Source organism: Pollachius pollachius, assembly GCF_949987615.1.
Source record: "Pollachius pollachius genome assembly, chromosome: 6".
Taxonomy (NCBI): domain Eukaryota; kingdom Metazoa; phylum Chordata; class Actinopteri; order Gadiformes; family Gadidae; genus Pollachius; species Pollachius pollachius.
In genome coordinates, this window is record NC_136939.1 from 3,814,404 (window position 1) to 3,836,329 (window position 21,926).

At 42.6% G+C, this 21,926-nt stretch overlaps 2 protein-coding genes across 2 annotated transcripts in view; both read right to left on the reverse strand.

Moving 5' to 3' along the window:
• Positions 1 to 129: 129 nt before the first annotated feature.
• On the reverse strand, positions 130 to 16,311 carry tmprss15 (transmembrane serine protease 15; the record flags this gene model as incomplete). The annotated part of the gene is given in 29 exon segments (XM_079738399.1): positions 130 to 278; positions 1,158 to 1,212; positions 1,816 to 1,955; positions 2,499 to 2,594; positions 2,942 to 3,123; positions 3,962 to 4,106; positions 5,803 to 5,886; positions 5,976 to 6,025; positions 6,251 to 6,346; positions 6,775 to 6,901; positions 7,058 to 7,168; positions 7,635 to 7,778; positions 7,980 to 8,105; positions 8,491 to 8,580; positions 8,660 to 8,801; positions 9,610 to 9,781; positions 9,865 to 9,970; positions 10,148 to 10,297; positions 10,877 to 11,017; positions 11,339 to 11,448; positions 12,128 to 12,224; positions 13,666 to 13,788; positions 13,988 to 14,044; positions 14,415 to 14,551; positions 14,952 to 15,010; positions 15,366 to 15,481; positions 15,747 to 15,864; positions 16,221 to 16,278; positions 16,280 to 16,311. Coding segments are annotated over 29 exon segments (3,213 nt in total).
• Positions 16,312 to 16,711: 400 nt separating this feature from the next.
• Positions 16,712 to 21,926, reverse strand: part of csf1rb (colony stimulating factor 1 receptor, b) — a 16,874-nt gene continuing 11,659 nt past the window's right edge. The window contains exons 16-22 of the mRNA XM_079737921.1: positions 21,776 to 21,864; positions 21,500 to 21,622; positions 20,797 to 20,908; positions 19,965 to 20,064; positions 19,666 to 19,789; positions 18,499 to 18,580; positions 16,712 to 17,977 (exon numbers count right to left, since the gene is read on the reverse strand). Coding sequence (XP_079594047.1) covers positions 17,916 to 17,977; positions 18,499 to 18,580; positions 19,666 to 19,789; positions 19,965 to 20,064; positions 20,797 to 20,908; positions 21,500 to 21,622; positions 21,776 to 21,864 — 692 coding nt within the window. The 3' untranslated portion in view covers positions 16,712 to 17,915. The remainder of the gene's footprint in view (positions 17,978 to 18,498; positions 18,581 to 19,665; positions 19,790 to 19,964; positions 20,065 to 20,796; positions 20,909 to 21,499; positions 21,623 to 21,775; positions 21,865 to 21,926) is intronic.

The following is a 21,926-nucleotide window of genomic DNA, read 5'->3' on the forward strand; positions in this document are numbered from 1 at the left end:
CAGCCTGTTCACAACACATCAAATCCGGCTGTGATTCTGCAGAGTTTGAACATGTGTGTCTTTAAATGAGGGGCTGGGGGTATCACTCTTCATAAAGTTACTTGGAGGTGGTGGGCCGATGTCACTGCTCTAGGATCGGTCCCGGGTGACAGGAAGTGATGTCACTGCTGGCAGGCGGGAGCGCCTGGTGCGGGCAACCCAAGGGGTGAAGGCGGCGACCCGGGCATAGACCCCAGGGCGCCCGGGCCGTCCACAGCCCACACCGAACGAAGTCACGCCTGAACCACAGAGGAAGAACGCGCTCGTTTAGACTGCTCTAACGACCGTAACCACCTGGGACTCCCTGAGCATTGTGTGTGCCTGTATTGATACTAAATGGTGGTGCATTGTTACTGTGTATGAGTTTGTATGTGTGTATCTACCTGTGAGGAGCTAGGCTAGGTGCGTATCTGTCTGGAGCTAGGCTAACTGTGTATCTTTGAGGAGCTAAGCTAGGTGAGTATCTGTGAGGAGCTGGACTAGGTGTATATCTTTGAGGTGCTAGGCTAGGTCAGTATCTGTGAGGAGCTAGGATAGGTGTGTATCTGTGAGGAGCTAGGCTAGGTGTGTATCTGTGAGGAGCTAGGCTAGGTGTGTATCTGTGAGCAGCTAGGCTAGGTGGTTATCTGTGAGGAGCTAGGCTAGGTGGTTATCTGTGAGGAGCTAGGCTAGGTGGTTATCTGTGAGGAGCTAGGCTAGGTGTGTATCTGTGAGGAGCTAGGCTAGGTGTGTATCTGTGAGCAGCTAGGCTAGGTGTGTATCTGTGAGGAGCTAGGCTAGGTGTGTATCTGTGAGGAGCTAGGCTAGGTGTGTATCTGTGAGCAGCTAGGCTAGGTGTGTATCTGTGAGGAGCTAGGCTAGGTGTGTATCTGTGAGCAGCTAGGCTAGGTGGTTATCTGTGAGGAGCTAGGCTAGGTGGTTATCTGTGAGGAGCTAGGCTAGGTGGTTATCTGTGAGGAGCTAGGCTAGGTGTGTATCTGTCTGGAGCTAGGCTAAGTGTGTATCTTTGAGGAGCTAGGCTAGGTGTGTATCTGTGAGGAGCTAGGCTAGGTGGTTATCTGTGAGGAGCTAGGCTAGGTGTGTATCTGTGAGGAGCTAGGCTAGGTGTGTGTCTGTACCTGTGAGGACCCAGTGTTTATCTTCTTCACATATGAGTGGCCCTCCAGAGTCGCCCTGGGAACAGAATCAATAAAACGACAAATAACTTCAAATATCTTGGCAGTAGCTTAGCAATATCTAGCCTAGTATAGTTAAAGCTAGCGTAGTTTAACCTAGTAAGCATACTTTAGCCTAATGTAACCTAGGGCAGTTAAGGTAGCCTAGTTCAAATAACCGTTATTTAACTTAGCCTAGCATAGCCTTAACATAATATAATTGTAACATAATGTAATTTAGCCTAGTTAAACCTAGACTTGTGTGGCCTAACCTAGTTTAACCTAGCATGGTATAACCTAGCCAGTTGAACCTAGTCTATGTTAACCATTTACCTAGCCTATCTTAATTCAACGTCACCATTCTTAACCTAGTTTAATCTATCCTATCTTTACCTAGCCAGTTTACCCTAGCAGGGCTTAGTGCAACCTAGTCTAGACTAGTTTAATTTATCCTAGATTGTTTAACCAAGCCAAATTACTTTAGCTTAGTTTAACCTAGCCTAGCCCAGTTTAACCAGGTCGAGCACAGCCTAACCTAGATAACCAACCCTAGCTTAGGTTAGCCTAGCCTAGCATACCCTAGTTCAACCCAGCAAAGTTTTGATTGAGGGAGGTGAGCTACCTGACAGGAGTCCACCCCCCCTTCAGGAAACCCGGCGCACAGCATGGAGGGAGTGATGTTATACTCAGGAAGTTGCTGCTGGCACTGCTTCCTGTCCATCAGTGGAACCTGGGCCTCCTGGAGAACATTCACAGGGGAACCTGTAGAACCAGGATCAGGTTAGGTCGGTTTAGACCACGATGGATTAGTGGGTATATATATTTATTACACGGCTCTTCTTAATGGTGTAGAATGCACCATTCACTTGAATGAGCCTTCCCGACTTCCGGCGTTCAATTATTTTTTGATAATTGACCGTTGCTAAGCATATTATGACCGCTGTCAAGGAATGTGGATTTTTTGCCTCTGATTCGCGTCTTTCGTATCACTCCGCAAGTAGTCCGGTAAGTTATCAACCCGAGCATATTCGGTTGCTAAGCGACGTCAACATCTTTGGCAAACTATTTCTCTGCTGATCAAGACTACGAGTGGTAACAAATAAATTGTAAAAAGACACACCGTGTGAAGTTATTTTTTAGTTTTTGCAAGTAGCCGTGTAATAAGCGGGATAATGTACAGAACGCCGGTCATTATCGGAAATAAGCCCGTTCAGGGCTTATTTTCCCGATAATGACCGGCGTTCTATACATTATCCCTTACATAATTGTGCGGGTCATAATGAATGATGATTAGTGGGTTGTCACCTTGCTCAGCATCGTGCCCCCACCCAGCGGTGAAACAATTCCTCCCTGCTGGAGGGTCCTCCCCCGCTTCTGGGAGACACGCTGGCTGCACCACATCTACACAATATACACAGAACTTACAAAACAACAACACACTTAATGATACACAATGGTTACTAGTTATATGAACTACTAGTTAGGTTCACTACAAGTTCGGCTTAACTGGTGTCATACGAGTTAGGTTGACTGGAGTCTCTAGGTGCATCATGGCGATGTCAGCCTGCTTGGTGAAACTGTTGTACTGGTTACTAGTTATATTAATTACTAGTTAGGTTAACTGGTTACATACTAGTTAGGTCGACTGGAGTCTCTAGGTGCATCATGGCGATGTCAGCCTGCTTGGTGAAACTGTTGTACTGGTTACTAGTTATATTAACTACTAGTTAGGTTAAATGGTTACATACTAGTTATGTCGACTGGAGTCTCGAGGTGCATCATAGCGATGTCGGCCTGCTTGGTGAGCTTGTTGTACTGGTTATTGATGATGATCTGGTCCACTCCTCTGGGCTGGACGTCAGGGGAGCTCTGATCTCCCTGGCTATGCAGGCCCAGCACGGCGCTCCACAGCTTCACATGGATATTCTTCCTGGAAGTGAAAATGAAGGGTAGCTCATGTACTATGATGATGGTTACTATTATATTCATGATCATCCATATGTATGGATGGTTTAGCACTGCAATGCTCTGCATGTTTTGTCCGGATGGCACCAGAATGAGTCCTAGTCTAGAACTAGGGCAGGATTCCTAAAGACTGCCAATAGCAGTTAGACTCTTGCTCTGGCATATGCGTCTGGCCCCCCGCCCGTTGAGACAGATTTCTAGCAGACCTGTCGCAGACCAACCGTTAATCTAATATTGGGCGGGTTTAATATGATGACTGTACAGTCATCATATTGGATGGCAGCTGCCATCCACGATGGCAGCCGCTTATATGTCACATGTTTCATGTTTCGCTGCTCTGATTGGTTGCAGGTCTGTTCAATTGCCTCCGTATTTGGTATTTTGTCCTGCACCTGCTGATAAAGGCCCTCGGATATCAAAGTGAACTAAGAGGCTCCAGATTAATGTGCATTTGAGAATTGGTCTGCAGATGTTAGGCTATGGATGAAGAGAAGGTCCAGGGATCAAGTGAAGGTCCAGGGATCAAGTGAAGGTCCAGGGATGAAGAGAAGGTCCAGGGATCAAGTGAAGGTCCAGGGATCAAGTGAAGGTCCAGGGATCAAGTGAAGGTACAGGGATGAATTGAAGGTCTAGGGATCAAGTGAAGGTCCAGGGATCAAGTGAAGGTCTAGGGATCAAGTGAAGGTACAGGGATCAAGTGCAGGTCTAGGGATCAAGCGAGGGATTTAGATTAACTGGGGTCTGAGGTTATCTAGAGGCTACGTTTTCCTAGTGGTTAGTTAGTAGGTAGGCTGGTTTGTTACCCGTAGACGCAGTGAGCTGCGGTAACCAGCCAATGGGGGTCGATCAACGTGGCTCCACAGAGATGCCGGTTCCGCCAATGAAGAGAGACGATCCATGGCCACGCCCCCTTCGCCGCATCGACCCCTCCCACCACTCTGACACTTGCTAGGAGAGAAACCAAGGAAAGGACACTAGGACAGGACACAAGGAGAAGACACTAGGATAGGAAACAAGAAGAGGATAGAATGAGGGAACTCTATGAAAGCATATGACTACAATGATGGAACACTATGGGCCCTATCTTGCATCCGGCGCAATTGACGTAATCACTGGCCCATGTGTCGTTGCTAGTTTGCAACTGGCGCAGAGCGTTCTTTTCCCTCCTGCGCCACGCGTCGGTCAATTAGGGAATGATCTTGCGCCCCAAGGGGCAGTTCGGCGAAAGGAGGAGGCGTGTTCTGGCGCAAACGTTCCCTGGTGCTATTTTGCAGTTTCAGAAACCACTTGCGCCACAAACCAGGGAATACCTGGTTTAAGGTCAGTGGCGCGTTGCTCAGATGCTATTTTAAGGGCGCATGCATATTGTTGCTTGTGCACCTCGCGCATACACTTTGCTTCTCTCATCTACCTAGCCACACATTCTTGGTAAATTATTTGGGAAAGAACCGCTGATACAGCAGTAATAAGTTGTTAAATCAATGCATCTGCAAACACCGTAGAGCAAACACATATACTCACTGCGAGTGAGTGTTAAAAAGAACGAATGAATTCGGGCGCGCGTGTGTGTGTAAAAGAATTAATGAATGCGGGCGCGCGTGTGTGCGTCCATCTGTTTAAACACACGCAAACTAAACACGTGACGCATAATACAGTCCATGTAAATGTATATTAATGGGGGGACACATGCATATTAGGAACACAAGTTGATAACGATAATGCATACAATACTGATAAGAAACGATGTTTATAATGTATTGCGTATATCATTAAATAGAACCACAGTTACCGCATATCATATGTTATATCATATAAGTTTTCTTTGCCGACATTTATTTGAGGACTCTGTATTTCTGAAGTTGTGGAAGAAAACCTTATTCCATGTGTGAATTAGGCCATATTATTTGACCATAAACTGCCATTTGAAGTTTGAAATTCATGTGCATCTGTCTCATCGGAGACTGCAGACCCACTGTCAAAATATCAACTCGTCAGATTCAAATGTGCTCATGGCTCTTAAAGGGGATGGGAGCTGGCACTCTCATTGGTTTATTGCACGTTACGCCCAAACCACACCTACGGGTAATTAGGCTACTTCAGACCAACCCTTTTTAGATTTGCGCCGGGCGCAAGAGTCAATTTTTGCGCCAGTAAAATAGTGACATCGCCATAGAACCGCCCACAAAGCTACTTGCGCTTGGCGCTTCTAACTCGCGTTTCAGACCGTTAAAATAGGGCCCTATGAGTGGACAGAGCATCAAGCAGAGGACACAAGGAGAGGACACTAGGAGGGAAGACTTGGAGAGGACACTAGGAGAAGGCACTAGGAGGGGAAACTAGGAAAGGACACTTGGAGAAGGCACTAGGAGGGGAGACTAGCAGAGGAGACAAGGAGATGAAAGTAGTAGAATAGAAAAGTGGAGGTCACTAGGAAAGGAAACAAGGAAAGGAGACAAGGAGAGGAAACTGAGAAGGACATAAGGAAAGGACACTAGGACACTAATGTCCTCCTCTAGTGAGAATTTACTAGGGGACCAGACAAGGAGGTAGATGAGACAAGAAGAGGGAACTAGGAGAGGATCATAGGAGAGGAAAGAACAACCCGGGTTGCTGATAAATAATAATAGGAATAATGGACGGTTACCTTGGTCGATCTGTTGGTCTGCTCTGTCCTTTGTCTCCAACGGTCTGTGAGGGGTTGTGGTCGGTACCAGACGAACACCACAAGCTGAAGACAGTAGTTCTGTTTAGTTTCAGAACACTGAAGATTGATTCATGTGAACAACTATGAAATGTAACAGAGAACAGTTCACTAACGTTGGTTCCCACATCTCAGTGAAATGACCTCCTCTCCAACACAGGTTTCACTACATAGCAGACAGAAAAGTATGTTATAAAGTATGTTTATACATTAGTTATGGTTCATTTCCTGATGGTACTTTTATGGTCCTGGTGTGAATGGAGGTTAATGTCAGTACGCTATGTGATGATTACTGTTTTTTTATGTTAGGCTATGGTAGAGCTTATGTTTATGATTATGGTGGTAGTTATGGTTTATATCATGTTGTGGTGATGTTATTGTTCACGTGAACCTCGTGTTAAGCTCCATTGTATTGTTGGGCTTGATGTTGATGCTGACAAACGGGGAATCCTCCCTCACTGCTGGTACCGAGACGGCTTGACCCGACCTGCAAACAGAATCAGTCCGTTATGAAGTCCTCTTTCCCAACAGGTGTTCCTACCTGTTGTCCAGGTGAGTGAGGGGTTCCTACCTGTTTTCCAGGTGAGTCATCCTACCTGCTGTCCAGGTGAGTGTTCCTACCTGTTATCCAGGTGAGTGTTCCTACCTGTTGTCCATGTTAGTGAGGTGTTCCTACCTGTTGTTCAGGTGAGGGAGGGGTTCCTACCTGTTGTCCAGGTGAGGGGTTCTTACCAGTGATCCAGGCAAGGGGTTCATACCTGTTGTCCAGATGAGTCATCCTACCTGCTGTCCAGGTAAGTGTTCCTACCTGTTATCCAGGTGAGTGTTCCTACCTGTTGTACATGTTAGTGAGGTGTTTTTACCTGTTGTCCAGGTGAGGGGTTCTTACCAGTGATCCAGGCAAGGGGTTCATACCTGTGCCCCAAGTAGGAGCAGGAGAAGTCTGACAGGTGTTGGCTCCAGTCCCGAGAGCAAACAGTGTAGTTGATGTCCTGGTCCTGGATTTGAAGACGCCTTGTTGTGTTAAACACTGTCATGTGCACTAGAAAAGTAGAACTAGGATTAGATGAGTTGAATAATAATAATCCTATCTCCTGTGTTTGTACATATTGGTTCTTGTACTTCTAATCTAGAATCTTTAACAAACCTAGAATATATTCTCATCTAGAATCGTACTTTACGTAGAAAATGTTCTCACCACAGTCTGCTTCATCAGAGGCGTCAGGGCAGTCGACTACACCATCACAAAGAGCATTACCATGGATACAGTCTCCTAGGAGACACTGGTACTGGCCTTCTTCACATGGCTCTGAGAACAAAGAACCAGGTAAGATATAAGGACGACTGGTTCTACTAGTTATTAACTAGTTCTTAACTTGAAACCGTCTACTTGGAAGGCTAACTTAAGTAATGTTGATATTGTTTTTAAATAAATGAATAAACCGGTTGAAGCCAAAAGGGTAGCCCTACCCAATACAGCAATACTATGGAGAGCCTACATCTCGTCGTTAAAAAAAAGCTTTAAAGAGCTGAACTAGCAACAGGTTGTTAAACTAGTTGTTAACTAGAGGAACTTCTACCTGGAGAGCCGATGTTCAACCCAGAGCTGAACTAACTAAGTAAACTTGTTGTTTAACTAGGTAAACTAGTCGAACTTCTAACCTGGAGAGCCGAAGTTCAAACCAGAGCTGAACTAGAACCATGTTGTTTAACTAGTTGTTTAACTAGTTGTTAAACTAGTTGTGAACAAGTCGTGAACTAGTGGAATTTCTAACCTGGAGAGCCGATGTTCAACCCGGAGGTGAAGTTGGCTTGGAACCCTCCATCCGCTCCTCTGCTGTCTGTCACAAACCTCACTGTCACCTGATTGGCGGTGGAGACCAGGTCGGGGGAGGGTCTGTCGGTGCCTGTAAAGACTCCTGTGAGGAGAACCACTGCCGCTCTTAATGCTTTGGATTTACTTTTCTTTTTGTTTGGTAAGAAATTCAGAAGCACTTTAGAAAAACTGCAACTTTCAGGCATTAACAAAGTAGTAGTAAATAGTGAATTCCATAACACAAATTCAATGTTAAGCCATTCATAATCATATAAATCATCATTTAGAATGTTGTTAACCTGACCTAGGAGCCTAGAGTCCGGCCCCGACCCATCTCGGACCTCTACCACGTCATAGGTGGCCTCCACATCAAAGTGTAGGAAATGGAGTTGGATGTTCCATCCTTCTCTGGCATGGAGTGTCCACAGGCCTGCACCGCAGAGCAACAAGGGAATTAGTGCTATATGACCCTTTTATACTAATATATTCACTTCACCTTGACATGAACGGGCTTTGTTTCCGTGTACTTTAGATGCAGTTAACTATGTTTCTGTAGTTTAAACATACAGTTAATGATGTTTCTGTAGTTTTAACATACAGTAAGTTGTGTTCCTGTAGTTTTAACATAAAGTTAGTGATGTAACTGTAGTTCTAGCATACAGTTAGGGATGTTTTTGTAGTTTTAACATACAGTTGGTGATGTTTCTATAGTTTTAACACACAGTTAGTGATGTTACTGTAGTTTTAACATACAGTTGGTTATGTTTCTGTTGTTCTAACATACAGTTAGTGATGTTACTGTAGTTTTAACATACAGTTGGCTTTGTTTCCGTAACTGTGAGGGAAGTTCGGAGAGCTGAAGGTGGAGTTGGGCTCCCAGAGGTCAAAGGGTCCCCCGCAGTCAGCTGAGGAAAACAAACAAAGGGTTAAGGCCAGTAACTAATAACCAGGGGTAATTTGGGGTAAGTTAGGCTTAGTGAGTACCAGGGATGACAGGTGGTGTAGTTGGTGGAGGGACGTTGGTTGGTTCAGGTGGGGCCTCTCCACAGGGGCCGCTGGTCAGGATGATGTCATCTAGAGCAATGTCATTCCTCATACCGCCTCGCTTCAGCGCCTCGAACACGACCTGATACACAAGAAGTACCGGAAGTCAATTAGTCAGACAGGAACTAATTCTGACAGACAGGAAGTATAGGTAGTCATTATGTCAGACCGGAAGTCATTATGTCAGACAGGAAGTCATTCTGGCAGACAGAAAGTCATTCTGGCAGACAGGATGTATAGGTAGTAAATAGGCGAGTTTCAGATCGTCTGCATTTGCGCGCTTGCATGCACGAGACTAGAGAACATCAGCCGGAACTAGTCAGAAATATGTCAAGGTCCCACAACGTCAAGTCGGACACAGGTGCACTTCTCGTTTTATAAACAAGCATAGTTTGGGAGAGGGCACGCCTCTTTGAAAGGAGATATGTCATTTCTCACGTGGGAAATTCCACGTGGTAATTCAAACCAACCAGGGCAACGTTTTGATATGTTGAGGGCAGTGTCTTATGTCCGCACTTATTCGAGAGCAAATGCCCAGAAAAGCAGGCGGAAAATGTTTTCCTGAAAGTACTGCGAGTTTTGAAAGCCAGGTGACTCGTCGCATCGGAAGTTATCACAGGTATTTCTGACGTTTTTCATCCCAGAATGCATTCTGACGCATGGCAAACGAAGCCGCATGTCTCATCAAAAACAAGCCTATTCTGTCAGACAGGAAGTCATTTTGTCAGACAGGAAGTCATTCTATCAGACAGGAAATATAGGTAGTAATTCTGTGAGACAGGATGTCATTATGTCAGACATGGAGTCACTCTGTAATCTTTAAATAGTTTATTATAAACGATTATAAAAGTGTTGAAGTGAAATTAATACTGAGTCTTTCTGGTGCTAACCATGGTTTCCGTTGTTAGGTTAAGGGTCACCTGACCCAGGTTCCAGTTGTCTCCATAGTTACCGTCTCTTTGGAACACGATAGTGGAGGATGCCGTCATGTTTGGTTGAGATGATGGCAGCTCACTGAGTAGCACCCTCAACCTATATACATGTTCACCAAACATGTGGTACCTAAACAAATATGGTAACTACATTAATCATTAATATATATTTTTATATTTATTTCGAAATTCAAAATTTACAGAATAATTTACCAGAATTTGAGACAAATGGGTTGAGGGGGCGGAGTCAAGGGAAGACTGTAGATGTAGTAACTGCTCTCTAATTGGCTCGGGCTCCTTGGCGTCACAAGGTAATAACCTGTAATTGGTAAAAACTGAGACTCAGTCATGTGGGTATGGTTAAAACAGTCCAACCCAAAAACAACCCTAGCAAGAGGCTTGCCCTAGCAAACCTCCCATAAAAACCTCCCCTTAGCATCCTCTATGGTAACCTAGGCTGTCGCCATAGTAACCTGAGCGGGGTTGCCAAAATAACCTGAGTAGTTGCCAAGGGTGTGGTCGGAGCTGGGCCCAGTCAGGGGTGGGAAGGTTTGGCCGCTGGTTCGAATCCAGGTGTTGCCCTCTGCTGGGTTCTGCCTCAAGAAACACATGCCTTGCTCAAAGGAACAGGTGAGCTTCTGCTCATCTGGAGAAAATGATATATGAAAGTTATAAGTTATGCATAGTTAATGTAAGATTAGGTTACATTATATTATGTTATTTTATATTATATAAGCTTGTATTAGATGAGGTAATAAAATATTAAAGCATATTAGAATATATTGTTATATTATATATTGTTATGTTATGTTATTTAATATCATGTTAGATTATATAACAGTTGTTCTGAAAACAGATTATATTATATTATAGTATATTGTATTAGATGGTATTATCGTTGCTCTGAAGACAGAGGAGGTTAGGGTAGATTAAAGGGGACATATTATAACACCAGGTGTTAGCGTGATTAGTCCTTACAAGCCGTTTCGAAAATCCGCCCCTTATGACATAAGTGGGCGTGTCCACCTAGATGTGTGCTGGATAGATCAGTCTACCAGCCTACCCAGTGGACTGAAGTAAACGTTGCTCATCTATCCAGCACAGATCTAGGTGGACATGCCCACCTGTGTCGTCAGAAGCTGCATATTTTCCAAACAGCTTGTAATGGCTATTCAAACTCGCACCTGGATGTATAATATGTCCCCTTTAAGTGTGATGACCTTACCGCTGAGGTTGGAGGTGTCGGCAGCCTTGTATGTGGCTCTGAACCCTGGCAGGTTGTTGTACTCATCAGAAATAAACAGAACAGTTGATTGGTCCTGAAGAAGCCACATATTTCCTGGGGGGGCGGAGCCTGACAGTACAGCTGGGAGTGACAATAAGATGTTATATCTATTTATCTATAAATCTACATATCTATATCGATATTGATGCTCAAACACCATTGTGTTGCCCCATTCGGAAATAGATAATTAATTAACAAAATAATCGTCCTTTAAAGTAATAATCGTCCAGATTATTACTTTAAATGCACATCTTTGACCCAAATAAGTGGAGTGAAAAACCTAGGGGGTAGACAGAAGTCGACAATAAACAGTAGAAAGTAGATGAATGACAATAGACTGTAGGTAGACCATAACTCAATGCATTTGTGAAAATACTTCCATACTTCTGTGACCGTACTTACATACGAGACGCTTTTCCGTCCCGACGCCCTCATAGAGACTCAGTGCGTCGGTTTCCTCTTCAGTCTCAAACCCCTGGAAGCTGATCTCCACGGACAAGCCCTTCTCTACCCTAAACACAGCGGCAGAAGAACCATGACGAAGGACATTCTCCTGCTATTAACACCAACGCACTGTAGACGCAGAAAGAGAGACACAGAAGAGAAACAGTATAGTAGAGATAGTAGAGACACTAGAGACAGTAGATGGTGGAGGTTCAGTGGAGAGGCAGTAGAGATGAAAGATACAGTAGAAACAGTAGACAGTTAAGAAAGTAGAGACATTATATAGGCAGAGAAATGGAGAGAGTCTGTTGAGAGAGCCAATAGAGCCAGTAAAGAGACAGTAGAGAGACAGTAGATAACAGTAGAGAGGCAGTAGATAACAGTAGAGAGACGGGAGATAACTGTAGAGACAGTAGATAACAGTAGAGAGACAGTAGATAACAGTAGAGAGACGGGAGATAACTGTAGAGTCAGTAGAGAGACAGTAGATAACAGTAGAGACAGTAGATAACAGTAGAGTCAGTAGAGAGCAGTAGATAACCAATAGAGAGCCAATAGAGAGCAGCAGAGAGCCAATAGAGAGCAGCAGAGAGCCAATAGAGCCGGTAGATGGCAGTAAAGTCAGTAGTCAGTAGAGAGACAGTAGAGATTAGCAGAGAGACAGAAAATAGACAGTAGAGAGACAGTAGAGATTAGCAGAGAGACAGTAGATAGACAGTAGAGAGACAGTAGAGAGCCAGCAGGTACCGTATAACCCAGCGGCACTGAGTATTGCTATCGTACGACTCCGCGTGGAAGGATCCAGTTGGTCCCGTCAAGAGAAACTGTCCATCACATGCTGTTGCTGTGGAGACAAGCACAATCCTGTGATTTCTTCGTCATGTTCGAATGACACGACGTGATCAGCTTTCAGTCCACGTTTTAGCATTTTTTTCGTATGGAGTTGAGCATTGAAGCTAAGCTAGCATTGACAATATGTCTAATAACCCATCCCTCATGCTAACCTAACCCTAACCCAATATTGGCTATATTACCCTAACCATAATCCAACCCCTTAAACTCTAACCATATCCCAACCCCCTTAACCCTAACACAACCCCCTAATAACAACCCCGCCCCCTAACACTAACACAACCCCCTAACAGTGTTGTGCCTGAACGCGTTCATTGAACGATAGTTCATGAACTCGTTCATATTTTGGGCGAACGTGAACTGAACGTACTGTATTACTGCCTGATGAACGTTACTGTGAACTCGTTCATTCTGGTGTCTGTGAACGGCACGCTCACTTGGTTTAACTTCGTTCAATATGGGGGTTCTTTGTTTAGCAACACGGCGGATGCGCGCGCAGATCGCCGTGTTGTTTGACCGGTTGCCATGGTAATCTCCGTGTGGTTAATTTGCAGTTGCGGTGTTGCCAGTTTACTGTTACATTAAACTGTAATCAGAAAACGCGGTTATATGCTATAGACCCTATAGTATCTGTCGTATGAAGGCTGGGACGAATTTCAAATTATAAATATGTACACTTTATTTTGAAAGTACAGACCGGCGCGATTCCCATTGAAACGAATGGCGCGGTGATTATTCTTCAAAACTAAGAGCTGTTAAATTGTGGAAAATGAATTAAACTGTAATCAGACAACACGGTTATATGCTATAGACCCTAGAGTATCTGTGGTATAAAGGCTGAGACGAATTTCGAATTATAAATATGTACAATCCATAACGTTAGCTCTCTGGCTCATAGCTCAGCGGAGTAGAATACCTCCTAGAATCATTGCTTGTTGGCCGGAAACGGAAAAGGGGGCTGTTCACGTTCGATTGTAGTCTTTTCACTCGGTTCTCCAAATCATCAGTAGGGCTAGAACCGAGAGAAAAGACTACAACCAAACGTGAACACCCCCCCTTTCCGTTTCCGGCCAACGAGCATTGAGTCTTCCAACAGAAATCAATGGGATTTACAAAATGCGCTAAATGTGCAATAAAACACGATAGAAACTGTATTAAGCTACAATACTTGATTCAACCACTCTATTTCATCCTAGACAAACCTCAAAGGGGGCTCAATGTTCAAAATGCCGGAAAAAACGAATAGCTCACAGCAACATATTGAAAAAAAGAACTATGAACTAGTTCATTTTTTGGAACTGTGAACTTAGTTCAAATTTTTAAATTATGAACGTTTAACTGAACTAGTTCATTTTAAAATTTGTGAACTGAACTTTGAACTAGTTCACGTAGAAAGTGAACTTTCCCAACACTGCCCCCTAACCCTGTTTTACCGCAGACTTCTTGCTCTTCATCAAAGCCATTGGGACAGTTCTGCAGTCCATCGCAAAATAAGACATCTGGGACACAGAGGGCCAGATCTCCACAGGCCCGCTGGGTTGGTGGGCACCCCCACGCTGAGGAAACATCGCCCCCATCAGGTACTACATGCACATTACATGGCTATATATATTCTTTATATATATGTACCTCCACATTGTTTTATATATTTTATATGTTACTTCATGTGGAGATACATATAGTGATATGTTATATGTTATAGTTTTATGCCATTTCATGAGGTAATGATATACAACAGGCTATGAAGCTGCTTACCCGCCGTCGTTGAACTGCTTCCTGGCGTAGGCAGAGCTGTGGTCTCCTCTTCTCTCTCTGGGGGCAAGGTGTTTCATCAGCAGCAGCCCTAAAGTAACCCTAACCCTTAAACGTAACCCCGTAAACCAACCCTTACCCTTAACCCTAACCCCTCTGTTATCAGCAGCACCCTAAACTATGGTTCATGTATCAGAGTAAAAACAGTGGAATTGATCTGCCACCCCCAGATAGTTTGGTTGGACACTGCAGCCTCCAACACAACATAATACACATGGTAAATGTAGAAACTCTAATATACCTAGATAATATCATGGCAAACTAATATAATATAATTGAATGTAACAAAACATCCATCACACTACTTCCAGAACACTGTGATGTAGATTGACGTGTTTTGGTTGGCTGCTGGTTTGGATAATGTGTCTACCTGTAATTTGGATACTGCTGCTGTCAATCACCATAGGGCCAGGGCTCTGAAGCCCCGCCCTCAGCTCCTGCTGCACCTGCTGGGCTGTGACAGGTCCATGGAACCAAAGGTCAAAGGTCACCAAGACACTCCCCCTGCTGGACATCCATGACATCACGCACCCTTCTGAGACCCTTCATACTGATACTCTATTGATACTCTACTGATACCCTACATACTGATACTCTATTGATACTCTACTGATACCCTACATTCTGTTACTCTATTGATACTCTACTGATACCCTTCATTCTGATACTCTATTGATACTCTACTGATACACTTCATTCTGATACTCTATTGATACTATACTGATACTCTATTAATACCCTACTGATACTCTATTGATACCCTATTGATACCCTACATACTGTTACTCTATTGATACCTTACTGATACCCTAAATATTGATATGTTGATATATTATGTTTTAATAATGATATTATTCTAATGACATTATAATGATGATATTATATCAGGTGTGAACATGAAGCTGACCTGAAGGTCGTGACCTGGCAGGATGCGTAGTCTCCGTTGCTCCACAAGGCGTCTGACACCTGCAGGTTCACAGGTCACTGGGGTCAGAGGTCTGGTGTTATATGAGCTGTATTTCGCATAAGAGAGAAAACTGCTCCAACAGAGCTGATATGTCGGTCCTAGTCATGTGGACCTTGATACTGGAGTCTGAGACAGCAGAGCATCTATGGGTATGAGGTGTTTGAGATTGTGTGTTTTAGAGTGTATGTGTTGTAGTGCATGGATACTTTAACATTTTCACCTTGGGGCCCGAAATACTATCTCAGTGTGTCCCTGGAACCCAACCAACACCAAGAATTAGTGAACCTTCCGGTCACTACAGACAGACTACAGAATGCAGCGTGTTGGAGTTGGAGTTGGAGTTGGAGTAGTTACCAAGAGCTGGATGTCGAAGGCCAGGGCCTTAAACTGAAGACTAGAGGAGTTCTTCAAGTCATCAGTGAAGATGACTCCTTCTGTGATCGTCAAGCGACCCTCCAACGGCGATCTGTCTGAGGACCACCAGGGAGAAACCTTCCTCGTCATCATTCTATTCACCAGGTCTATTTAGTTGTAATAAATAAGTAATATTTGGTTGTTTTAGATGAGAGTTATACTTATTTATATTGATCATGAGTTATATTTAGTTGTATTATGAGTTAAATTTCTATGTGAGTTATTTTTGGTTATATCCAAGTTATATTTGGTCAATTATATGAGTTATTTCTGGTTATATCTGAGTAGTATTTAGTGATTTAATGGGTGATTTGCTCCTACCATCCGGTCGCAGGCTGAGCCAGGACACAACCAGGAGTCCAACACACAGAAGGAGGAGAAGAAAACACAAGACGAACAGGAGAACCTCCGACCAAGATCTCGTCCTCATGGTGCTGCCCTAAACCCAGGACAGAACGTCACCATACCATCTAACCCAAGCTTACACATGAATATTACCACCTAACCCCAGCATTAAAATAACTATAACCACCTCATCCCAGGACAGAACGTCACCATACCATCTAAACCAAGCTTACACATGAATATTACCACCTAACCCCAGCATTAAAATAACTATAACCACCTCATCCCAGGATAGAACGTTACTATACCAACTAACCCCAGAGTAGAACATAACTCTTATCACCATTACGTTAATCTCTTAAAGGATAACTAATACATAATTTAATACATTTCTCACTTTGTATTTAAGTGATTTAAAGTTTAATTAATGATAGGTCTTTAATTACTCACAGAGGAACCTATAAAGTACGATCTCTTCAGCTGCTTGGGTGTTTCCTCGGATGTGGTTTATGTTTACCTTCCTCTGTGGTCTCCAGGACATTCAGGTGTATTAGTGGAACACTTCCTTAAGACTTAGAGAGATAAAACAGCTAATGACCCAAATGCACATGGCTATAAGGCTTTAATCAGCGTCTCAAGTCCAAAACAGAAGAGATATGTCTTTGACTCTGTAGCTCAAAGTTCACCAGGATCAACCTGTAACCTTACTGCCTACTGACTACAATCCGCTAGAACCGGAATGCCCATACTGACACCCAGTGCTGATACTGCGCTAGACCCAGTACTGATACTGCGCTACACCCAGTACTGATACTTTTATTTTTATTACTGAGGCCTCCAGTATGCATATTTTAAATACAGTATCTTTCAGGCCCGACCAGGACACAAACAATTATATACCTGCCTCATCTAATATAATAAACACAGATACTGTACGACCATTATTAAGAATATAAACACTGTTTTATTAATAGACAGTAACAGTATAATAGTCTAACAACACGATTATGATACACTGTGAAAACATCAATGCAATAAAAAATTAAAGATGAGCTTATTCATCATCTGTTAGCAGTAGTCAAGTATGCAACAAGCGTATAAAAATAATGCTTGATTTCTTAATCCCTGCGGCCCTGTGGCCAATGCTTAGCGGCCCGGTATTGGTCCGCGGCCCGGTGGTTGAGAACCTCTGCCATAGACCAAGTACTGGTAGTGTACTCTAGTCACAGTAATGATACCGACCTAGACAGTAATGATACTTTACCCTAGACCCACTTGGTCTAGCACTGATTTTAAATGTTTAATGATAACTTGGCAACATTATTTAATGATTTCAATGAAAATACTTAAGTATTCATATTTAAAATGCACAGAGTAGTTTGGCCCTGCCCACAACCCTACGCAGTAAGCGCTAGGTCCCGCCCACATCTCTACACTGTAAGAGTTAGGTCCCGCCCACATCCCTTCAGTTACAGTTAGGCCCCGCCCACATCGTCATTGTAATCGTTAAAGAGAGATAGATTTTCTATTTTTAGTTCACATTTCCTATTCTTTCAAATCAATTAAAGTAAATATAATTATCAGTTAATTTAAGAAATTGACCATTTAAAATAATGTTCTCATCATGATTTGAAAAATCACCATATAATTCAAAAATCCATGTAAAAAACTATAAAAATAATCAAGCAGAATAATGCAGAATGTCACCTACACAATAAAAAAGTTGTTACTATATACTATATAATAAAGATGACATTATAGTAGTAGTATAATGTCATAATGCCAAATAATTGCAATGAATGCAATATGTTACATGGTTTATACTGTAGTATAGTCGACTATATTATGTATAATATATAATATATATTATAATTATATAGTGTATACATTGTTCTCTCAGTGGACATGGTGGTATTGTTTGTATAAAATAGTTTTTAGAAGAATTATAATATATCATGTACTATATCATGTATTATACATAATACATTATATTAACAGACATTGTCATATAGTATCTATATAAAGTATACCATATCATGTACTATATATTATGTTATATATAGTATATTAACAGATCTGTTAATATAATATATAATATTTAGCATAAGAACACATTGTATATATATATAATAGATTAATTTCATATTAGTGGTACACGTTCTTCATCATCTTCATCCTCAAAAGAGGCTCCGCCTCCTCAAAGACGTCTAGGAGAGGAAACAAGGAGAGGTCACTAGGAGAGAAAACTAGGAAAGGAAACAAGAAGAGGCCACTAGGAGATGACATTGGGAAGGACACTACAAGAGGACCATTTTTAGCAATATACTGTTTATATATTATTGTAAGAACATTATAATTATTGCTATACATATATTATTATATTATTCCATTACATTAACATTTAGGGCATTTAGCAGCTGCCTTTATCCAAAGCGACTTACAAAAAGTACATTTATCAGAAGAAAGAGAAACAACAATATATCGCTTTCGGCACAGTAAGGCTGTTCGTAGAACCAACTGCCTTACAGTTGCTAGGTTAACCCATGCTCCGTATACAACAAGGATAGCTAGGGTAAGATGCTACACGATGCTAAGTACTATTTTTGTGCCATACAATAAGTGCGGGGTGTTTTTAGGAGAGGAGTAGGGCGGTGGGGGGTAAGGAGGAGGCTATGCCGAGACCAGGTGAACTCCTGACCAGTGAGTCTCCAGTTCACCAAGCCCTTACCTTGTGGAGGGCCATCTTCAGTTTCTGATTTGAGCCTTTGGTCGGCTGTCCCAACGCCCTGCTGTCTGTCCAGGTCTGAACGCTAAGGGACACAACATGAGTTAAGTGTTAAGGGACATATCAGAGTTAAGTGTTCAGGTCTGAACGCTAAGGGACACAACATGAGTTAAGTGTAAAGGGACATATCAGAGTTAAGTGTTCAGGTCTGAACGCTAAGGGACACAACATGAGTTAAGTGTTAAGGGACATATCAGAGTTAAGTGTTCAGGTCTGAACGCTAAGGGACACAACATGAGTTAAGTGTAAAGGGACATATCAGAGTTAAGTGTTCAGGTCTGAACGCTAAGGGACACAACATGAGTTAAGTGTTAAGGGACATATCAGAGTTAAGTGTTCAGGTCTGAACGCTAAGGGACACAACATGAGTTAAGTGTTAAGGGACATATCAGAGTTAAGTGTTCAGGTCTGAACGCTAAGGGACACAACATGAGTTAAGTGTTAAGGGACATATCAGAGTTAAGTGTTCAGGTCTGAACGCTAAGGGACACAACATGAGTTAAGTGTTAAGGGACATATCAGAGTTAAGTGTTCAGGTCTGAACGCTAAGGGACACAACATGAGTTAAGTGTTAAGGGACATATCAGAGTTAAGTGTTCAGGTCCGAACGCTAAGGGAAACAACATGAGTTAAGTGTAAAGGGACATATCAGAGTTAAGTGTTTAGGTCCGAACGCTAAGGGACACAACATGAGTTAAGTGTTAAGGGACATATCAGAGTTAAGTGTTCAGGTCCGAACGCTAAGAGACACAACATGAGTTAAGTGTTAAGGGACATATCAGAGTTAAGTGTTCAGGTCTGAACGCTAAGGGACACAACATGAGTTAAGTGTTAAGGGACATATCAGAGTTAAGTGTTCAGGTCTGAACGCTAAGGGACATATCAGAGTTAAGTGTTCAGGTCTGAACGCTAAGGGACACAACATGAGTTAAGTGTTCAGGTCTGAACGCTAAGGGACATATTTCAGTTAAATGTTCACGTCTGAACGCTAAGGGACACAACATGAGTTAAGTTTTCAGGTCTGAATGCTAAGGGATATAAATTAGTAAATGAATGAAATTTCTATTATTTGTCATCTGCATGACTACTCCTATTGGTTTTCTCTCTTACCGGGTCATTTTGATGTGGCTGTGCCTCATTGGTGGAGAGGAGGTTCTTAATCAACTGGCCAATCTCAGTGAATGTTGGTCTGTGGGTGGGCTCTAAATTCCAACAGCCAATCATCAGCTGGTATCTGGAGAGGAAAGAGGAGCGGGAGAAGATGGTTTGCAGCTCACTGGTTAAATCCAGACAATCTCTGGGAAACCTCTCCAGAGAAACATTTGGATTATTGGATCTTCTGCAGAGGAACAGATCTATAACTATTATTCATAGTTAATTGAACAATATTAAGATAAAAAGTTCTTTACATCTCTGCAGTGGCGAAGTCAGGCTTGGACATGTGGCGGCCGGCTTTGATCATCTTGTAGAAGTGAGCGTCCACGACCACGTTGGGGTACGGACTCTGACCTGCACAGACGGAGACACAGTCGGGCCTTGACAACACGACCCCCACGGTGAGGAGATGGAGATATGAGGTTCTCGAGAAATGAGGTTTGAGATGAAGAGAGGAGGTTTTTGAGTTATGAGGTTCTTGAGAAAGTTCTAGATGTGAGGTTCTAGAGTTATGAGGTTAAGAGACGAGGTTCTAGACAAAGAAATGAGGTTAAAGAGATAGGAGGTTTTAGAGATATGAGGTTCTAGATAAAGATATGAGGTTCTAGAGATAGGAGGTTCTAGAGATGTTAGGTTCTAGATAAAGATATGAGGTTCTAGAGATAGGAGGTTCTAGAGACATTAGGTTTTAGAGATATGAGGTTCTAGATAAAGGTATGAGGTTCTAGAGATATGAGGTTTTAGAGATATGAGGTTCTAGATAAAGATATGAGGTTCTAGGGATATTAGGTATTAGAGATATCAGGTTTTAGATAAAGATATCAGGTTCTAGAGATATGAGGTAACAGAGATATGAGGTTATAGATAAAGATATGAGGTTATAGAGATATGAGTTTAAAGAGGTATCAGTTTAAAGAGACATGAGGTTATGGATAAAGACATGATGTATAGATACAGATGAGGTTACAGATAAAGAGGTTATGCTACAGTACAAGTATATATTATATGAACTATTTTACTAGTAGTACCCAGATTTTATAAATAGAAATGAGTCGGTTGGTTAGATAGATGGATGGATAATAGTACCCAGAGAGAAGATCTCCCACAGCAGAACTCCGTAGGACCAGACATCGCTCTGCGTGGTGTAAACACACTGGAAGATGCTCTCTGGAGACATCCACTTCACTGGCAGCCGGGCCTGTTGGGAACACCAAACATCCAGAGAGAAACACGCTGTCAGACCTAAAGGCTACTTCAGTTTGTTGAAAGAGCCGACGAAACAATGTGGTCCCTGCAGCCAGCAGCACTCTCCAGATTAGATTAGATTGGATTAAATTAGATGGTAGATTAGATGGGATTACATTAGACTGTTTATTAGATACAAAGCAATTAGATTAGATATCAGACCAAAATGCAATAAAATTAGAGTTTGATTGGATGGGCTTCTTTTATAAATTAGATGGGATTGATCAGAGATACATTGAGATAGTATACAATGTATAGTATACAATTAGAGATTTGAATAAAGGGTATGAGATAAAATATTGCATTATATTAGATTATATATCAGATCAAGGATAAGATCAAATGTTATTTGATTAAAGATTATATGTTAGATTCTATTTGATTAAAGATTTGATTAGATGGGATTCGATTTGTTTCGATTAGATACCAAATTAGGATTAGTAGGACTAGGTGATATAAGATTAGAGATTAAATGAGAGAGTACAGTTAGTGGGTACAGGTGAAATCGGAAGAAGGGATGAGAGTGGACGTGAATGTAACCCACATTTCCCTTGATAATGTAGTTGTCGTCGTCCGTGATGTCGCGTGCTAGACCAAAGTCACAGATCTTGGCCACACGGAAGTCATTCAGCAGCACGTTCCTGGCAGCGACGTCTCTGTGGATACACTTCACACGGACAGACAGCCGGTCAGATGGAGATAAAGTTGTGGGTGTGTGTGTGTGCGAATGTGTGTGTGTGTGTGTGTGTGTGTGTGTGTGTGTGTGTGTGTGTGTGTGTGTGTGTGTGTGTGTGTGTGTGTGTGTGTGTGTGTGTCTTACATTCCTTGATGACAGGAAGTCCATCCCTTGGGCCACCTGGTAGGAGAACTGGAAGAGATCCAGGAGACTGAATCTACCGTTCTCCGCACCTGACAGGTAAGAGGTACATGCGTTTACATGTTGTTCAATGTTGGTTTCCTCAACCTCTGCA